A 6,780-nucleotide genomic window follows, 5' to 3' on the forward strand; every position below is an offset into this window, starting at 1 on the left:
CTACTAAGCATTATGGAATAGCATGCATTAATATTGTACGGTTATTTTACATCACCTATATCAGAAGGTTCTGACAGACAGCGAAGGCTACCGGTGTAGAAAAATCTTACTTCAGAAGAGCAATATAATACAGATTTCACAGGCACTACATTTTAATATATCAGGTATTATGCTGGTTTTCTTATAATTCTTTCTGTCCTAAAGCTGGCATTATAACAATGACCGAAAAGGCAAGGATCGAAGTAAACGGAAAGTAGATACCAAAGTTGATATATTCTTTTCTTTTTTTTTTTTCAGATAGATTAGTGCATAGTTTTCATGCAGATAAACACTGCTATGCATTTACATTGTTGGAAAGCAGAGTGAATTGAGCCCAAGTTGTCACATTTTTGTAAATCATTTTGCCAGCCTGTAATAGCACCATGTAATGGATTTGCATTAAACATTAAATTGATTTCAGAATTGGTGACACAGTATTCACTACAGTTAAGTGCTATGGAATAGCTTCAATGTTACCTGCTATATATCAAAGCAATTTTCATCCCACTGCTTTTTTATTGGAAAAAATAAAAGGAAAATGTACTCGATACTAATTAGACTATTGCGCAGCCTTGGACTTGATGATGGCATAGCTGGGTTTACTGTCAAACAGTAATACATGCATTGACTTCAAGACAAAATTGGCATTGTAAGCTTGATTTAATGAAAATCCTGCCTAGCAGGCAGTGTTAACTTCACAAGACCTGCCTCCGACAGACCTCATGAGGTTGAATTTGTTATTTATTTATTGTTTAGGTGCCATTGAAGCTCTCCTTACATTGTCATGCCGGTTATGGTTTTAATTTTGTTCGATGGAGGCCTTCTACCAACAAAAAAAAAGAAAAAAAAAGATATTTCCAGAGACACAATGCAAAGTACAATATTAACTGACATTCTTAAAAAAAAATAATTCACCACAAGGAAAAAAAACCTGTTTTAGGCTATGTATCTGGGTTTTTTTGTATTTTTGTACAGTAAATATTTTATAACACTGTTACTACAAAGCTGCAAATATACGGAACAAAGAGAACTAGAGAAAGAAAAAAAAAATGTTAGAGGGATTTTGCATATTCCTGTGGGCTGACTGAATACTGTGGAGTTGAGAAAACTTGGTGTTTCTTTTCCCCTTCGACCTTAAGGGGAGGGGGAACAAGCAACAGAGACAAAGTGTACCATGGCTGCCTAAACTCGAAGCCCGAAAGTTTTTCTTTTTATTATAAAGGAAAAAGAATAAATAATAATGGCATTGCTGGGGTGTGCGGCATGAGAAAAGCAAGTGCCCTCGCTCAAAAAAAAAACCAAAAAAAGAAATTTAAAAAACCCGAAAAAAGAGGGGAAAAAAAAAAAAAAGAAAGGAATTAACTTGGGAAAAAGTCAATTCGCGCTAAGCCATCCCTAGGGCTTTAAATTTGGGTGGGCGGGGGTGGGCACAGGTCAGAGAATTTGTGCGTCTGACAGTTCTGGAGAGAAGGAGGCGGGGAGGAAAAAAAGTTCTTGGGTGACTCGGAAGGAGCGCCCGGCGCGGGGCCGGGGCTCTGCGGCCGCCCGCACGCCGGGACCATCCAGGGATGGATGGATGGATGGATGGATGGGTGCATGGAGGGATGGATGGATGCCCCATCCCTCCTGCCCATCCCTGCTCGCCTCCCCGCTCCTCTAAAGGAGGACTAAAACACTGTTTGTTCTCTACACCTGCACAGAACGGAACTGCCGCGTTTCCTGCGTGAGAGGAAGGTGAACGCAAACTGAATTTAGTGTGTAATACTTTACAACCCCTGTTGGTTAACACCCTTGACCTCCTACCTAATGTTTTAAAGCCTTTAAAACATTTTTTTTCTCGCAATTCTGCTCAGAGTTCCCTAACTTTAGCGTCATCAAACTTAATATGACAAAAATACCTTCAAAAATACAGCATACCTGTAATGTCCATTTACAATGGTTCTTCAGTAGCCTATACTTCTCAAGCATAGGAATATGCTATACCATTGAGAGAAGAAAAATAACTGTATTTAAATACATACAAAAAAAGGAAACGGGAAAGTTTTTAACTTAAATCCAGTTCCCAAAGGAAAAAAAAAAAAAAGCAATTCTATGAACGCTGCCTTTATAACGAACAATCAGAAATTCCACTAAGCTAATTTGACAGAAATTTTTCCTCATTTAAACAACATTACAAAAGTCCTGCATTATAAAATAGGGTAGAATAAATCAGTGTAATCAATAAAACTATACAACATACAAATTACATATCTTCTGAGTGGGCAGTTTAATTCTCTCTCTTTGCAGCCATGACTACAACATGCTCACTAAAAACAACTAACTGCCCAAACTATTGCTTAGTTTGTTTTGTTTAAAAAAGGGTGCAATTTTATTGTATATACAACCAATTTACTGGTAATACCTTGTCTCATAGCAAGGTTCTGACAAAATGTTTGTCTAGGCTTTTTTCCCTTCACTGTGAAGCACTGAAAGCTGCTATTTTTTTTTTTTTTAGTGCACATATGTCTTAATAAAGTAATGCCCAGCTAAGTGCTATAGGGAAGGCAAAGGATGCTGGCTAGAGGATGTGATACCATATACTAACAATCACACAATACAATAGAGCAAAATGACTACTCAACCACTTATCAGACACATATGAAAATCCAAAACATTTTATTTTTTCCTTAAATAGAGAATAACCAGTAAACAATTTTCAGAACTTGGAAGTTTAAAAACGTGCATATAAAAATGGGCATTATATACTTTTATTGAATGTGGATTGATTGCAGTCTGCTAATAAAAATGGGTGTGGGATCTGAAGAAAAAGGAAGTTGTTTTTTTTTTTTTAAGGCTTGCTTGTGAAAGGAACAGTTGTAAAACAAAAATTGCTTGAAGCAGGGTTCAGCTTAGTGCTTCACAGTTTGACTGCTTCTCTAAGAAGAGCCCTTCCTGCATGTGCATTCAAAAATCACAAAAGTACAAAGACAAACACCTAAAACACACTGCGTCAAGTGCAGCACCAACTTTGGTCAAATAAAAAAAAATTAAAAGAAAAATTAATAATTGCTAAGCTTTTCTACATGATATAAGCAGGTATTGCATATTTTCATATATCTGGGAGAAAACAAAACAAAAAAAGGAAGACTCCAAATAAAAGGTAAAATGCAGCAACATCCAAAAATACTGATAATCTAGCATCTACAGATCTCAGAATAGCACTGCCACTGACCATACAGGACAATAAACACTACTCCTATCTGCGGAACAACTAACATCCTATTTAATTCTAGATGTTGGAACTGACAATGGCTGACATAAAAGTCACATTTACAAAAAGTGTCTCCAAATGCTTGACTAGGGAAAAACCCCTTTCAATATAGGAACATGTGCAACAATTCCACAAATAATCGCTATCCAGGGCAAGGCACATTGATATGGAATTTTTTTTTTTTTTTGTTTCGTGCAAATTAAGAAAACAAAACAAAACATCGTTTCAGGGAAAAGATGAGGAGCAAAGTGTCTTCCCAAGAATTTCAGTTACTTGATTGTATAGGACAGTAGTAGAAACCCTTCTGAAGGGTCGAACAAACATAGTTTAAAGGCAAGTGCCTGGAATAGGGATTACAATATTGTGTCTTAATGCACTCTACTTTACCCTACATTAACTATATAAAAATTAGTTACTAACACTAGAACATGCAGAGACTTTCTCTGATTAGCTGGACTTGCCAACCAGAACGTATATATATGTATAGTATAGGAAACCTTCTTAAAGTTGCATGTGAAGCAAAGGGGTGCTCCGCTGTCTGATAGAAAAAATCACTTGCACTCTTTTTTTTTTCTTTTTTTTTCCTTTTTTTTGTACATAAGATACAGGACGTTTGGGGTCCAAACTTCTTTTTTTTTTTTTTTTTTTTTCATTTTCTACTTATTTGTCTGTTTTTTTTCTTTTTTTCATCTTCAGCAAGTGCCCTTGCTTTTGAACTGGCATAAGTTGTAAGAAGATCAGCATCGTTCGTTTCTGTAATGATTTCTCCACAGTCCAGAAAATGTACCAGTTCAGGGACACGAAGGTGTTTTACTTTCTGGACCGTTCTCTCTTATTCCCAAGGTGTTTGAGAACTGATAAACCCTATATTGCCGGAAACACGTAAAATTTGTCAGAATTGGCATAATCCATTATAGTGACTTTTAGCTTATAAAATTAACAGATATTATGATTTCATTTTAGTTATGTGCTTTGATAACAGAAAATGATTAATTAGCATTTAATGTAGTTAACATATTGTGGTAAAAGCACCATTAGATTTGTTTTTTTTTTTTTTAATTTTCCTTCAGTTTTAAAGGGATACAAGTTCAACAATAAAAAACATAAAAAGCAAAAATAGCTCCCCTTTTTCTTGCAAGGCTGTTTTTTACCCCAATAATTTAGAGTCCTGGGGTGGAAGGACTTGGAAAACAAAAATAGAATTTTCAACAATCTCTATCTTACAAAGATATTTAGCTATCCAATGAAATTGCACTTTACTCAATTCAAAATTCGATTGTTTTGATTGATTCCTGTCAGTTTCTGTCAAAACAGACCAACTTCCCCATTTCTGCGTGAATTTTTGTGTAATTGTTGAAAATTGTTGAAAAATGTTTTTTTTAAATGTAAGTGCAGCATTTCAAACTTTTTTCTTTTTTTTCTTTTTTTTTTTTAAGTGAATAGTAGTAGTTTGATGTTTTAAATCGCTCTGCAATCGAGTGGAAAAAAATTGTTGACAATGCTCTTATGGTTCATGTTACGTCTCTAAGTGCCGACTGTAAAAAAAAAAAAAAAAGAAAAAAAAACCCCAACAACAACAACAACAAAAAAAAGAAACCTGCATTTTTTTTTTTTCCCCGATATGTTACAGAAAAAAAAAAAAAAAACATGCTCTATGTCTGTCCGGTAAGTTATATATTGCAGAATTCAGCTACTACAAAAGTTATAGTTTAAGTGTGTTTCATGATTTCTCAAGAAGTCTCACACCTGTATGGGAAAATCCGATGAGGATACTGTAAAACAGTTAGGCTCCATATGGAAAGTGTGTTACAACAGCGAGTTGGTAAGCAGCAGCAGAGGCTAGTTCTACTCAGTGTCACCTAACGCTTACACTACCAATGAAACACTTCAAAAGTTATGAAGCCCAACCATTTCCAGCACCATATGAGAAATTACAACAGTCCTAAAGTTGTCTAAAAAAACAAAAAAAAAAATTAAAAAAAAAAAGAAAAATTAAAATCAAATCTCGAGAGAAAGTTACGGCCTTTGCCATTCAACCATAACGTTTGCCATTTCCATGTACGAGTTTGCTGTCGGTGTCTGCTCGCCTCCCCTTCCGCCGATGTGAAGTCGCTGCGCTGCGTTGCTGCTGCTTCCGTGTTACAGAGGTGGGAAGGGGTCTGGTGGTCTGTCCGGTGCGTGGTGGGAAGCGGAGACTTTTATCCCAGGTACCAGGACTGCAAAAAGAGAAAGGAGAGGCATCAGCCCCGGCCGCTCGCTCTCGCCGCTTCCCCAAGGGCTCCGGGCACGGCCGCCAGCCTCCTCCGCCAAGAGGGGGGCTAATTGAGACCGTGACGAATTGACCTAATTACAAAGCTTAATTAAAAATACTGTACAAATCAATATATTTTTTTTTCCTCGCCGACAGTCGCTGGACATAGCTACAGATGAACGCGGGGGTCATGTCACGTTACAAGTTATCAATCTTTTTAATAGATGATGGCTTGAAGATCCCTCCAGTTCACTTTTGTCTAATCCCCTGAAAAGGCGATACACATTCGCCTCTCTGTGCCATTTATCACCCTGCAGTCGGGGTTTTCTTGGGTATTTAGGCATGTGCCAGCATAAGCATCTGTTGCTTTATACTGCCCTGCTTCAACTGTCTCGCTGGAACAGATGCACAGAAATTCAACAACAGGGCTGTTTTCTTAGGAGAAATGTGGATCGCTACAGAAAAGCCAGGATAAAGCAAATCTGGGGAAAGTGGATCAGTGAAAATGTCCCGTACCTCTCCCCATACTTGTGTTTCAAAACAAAACATGGGCCTCAACTAATAGCTTTTCTTTGGGAAAATATTTTTTTTCCCCTTTTTCTTCTTTTTCCCATAGGGAGGGAATTCCCAGGGAATTCAGCCCCGCAACAATACCGTCCTTAACCCAACGGCGCAGATGCCCGGAGCACAGAGAGCAATTTCGCTCCTCCATAGGAAAATAAACACAGTTGGGAAGCTGGAGTGGGCTCTGCTGGAGCCGGGGCAGTGCCACCCCACGGGGAGAGCCCATGCCGGCCCCGGCAGGGTCAGCCCAACCTGAACCCGCCATGAATGAGAGCAGTGTTAGGCCCTGGGACCGTGCGCGCCGGGGGATGCTCCTTGGCAGTGACATATTGCTGTGGGAATACACCAACAAGCAGCAACTATTTAGCCTGGAGTAAAGTAATACAACAAGAAAGACTCAGGTATTAAAGAGCCGTTGCTGATACACCCCGTTTTTTTGCCGGGGCTCCTGTAATATATGAGGTGCGTCCTTGTGCGCGCACGGACCGATGACAAGTTTTACCAAGTTTTTCCTCCGCTCCTTTTCGGCCTCTGATGTGATTGATAGCACAATCAGCTCAGGGAGGACTTATGAACATTTACAGAAGACTCTGAGGCAAGTTTCATGTGGGACCTGGAGATTATGTGGTCTTGCCATGGAGGTAGGAACTGGTAAAATAAATAGCAGGATTGGAGA

General features: G+C 38.4%; 1 protein-coding gene across 18 annotated transcripts in view; it reads right to left on the reverse strand.

Moving 5' to 3' along the window:
• Positions 1-209: 209 nt before the first annotated feature.
• Positions 210-6,780, reverse strand: part of NFIA (nuclear factor I A) — a 346,615-nt gene continuing 340,044 nt past the window's right edge. For all 18 annotated transcript variants that reach the window (XR_012581251.1, XM_026796580.2, XM_026796581.2 and 15 more), the window contains one exon: positions 210-5,505. Coding sequence is in view for 17 of the 18 variants with exons in the window: in XM_026796580.2 (XP_026652381.1) it covers positions 5,429-5,505 (77 nt within the window). In the remaining variant the exon portion in view is untranslated. The remainder of the gene's footprint in view (positions 5,506-6,780) is intronic.

This window comes from Zonotrichia albicollis, chromosome 8 (genome assembly GCF_047830755.1).
Source record: "Zonotrichia albicollis isolate bZonAlb1 chromosome 8, bZonAlb1.hap1, whole genome shotgun sequence".
NCBI lineage: Eukaryota > Metazoa > Chordata > Aves > Passeriformes > Passerellidae > Zonotrichia > Zonotrichia albicollis.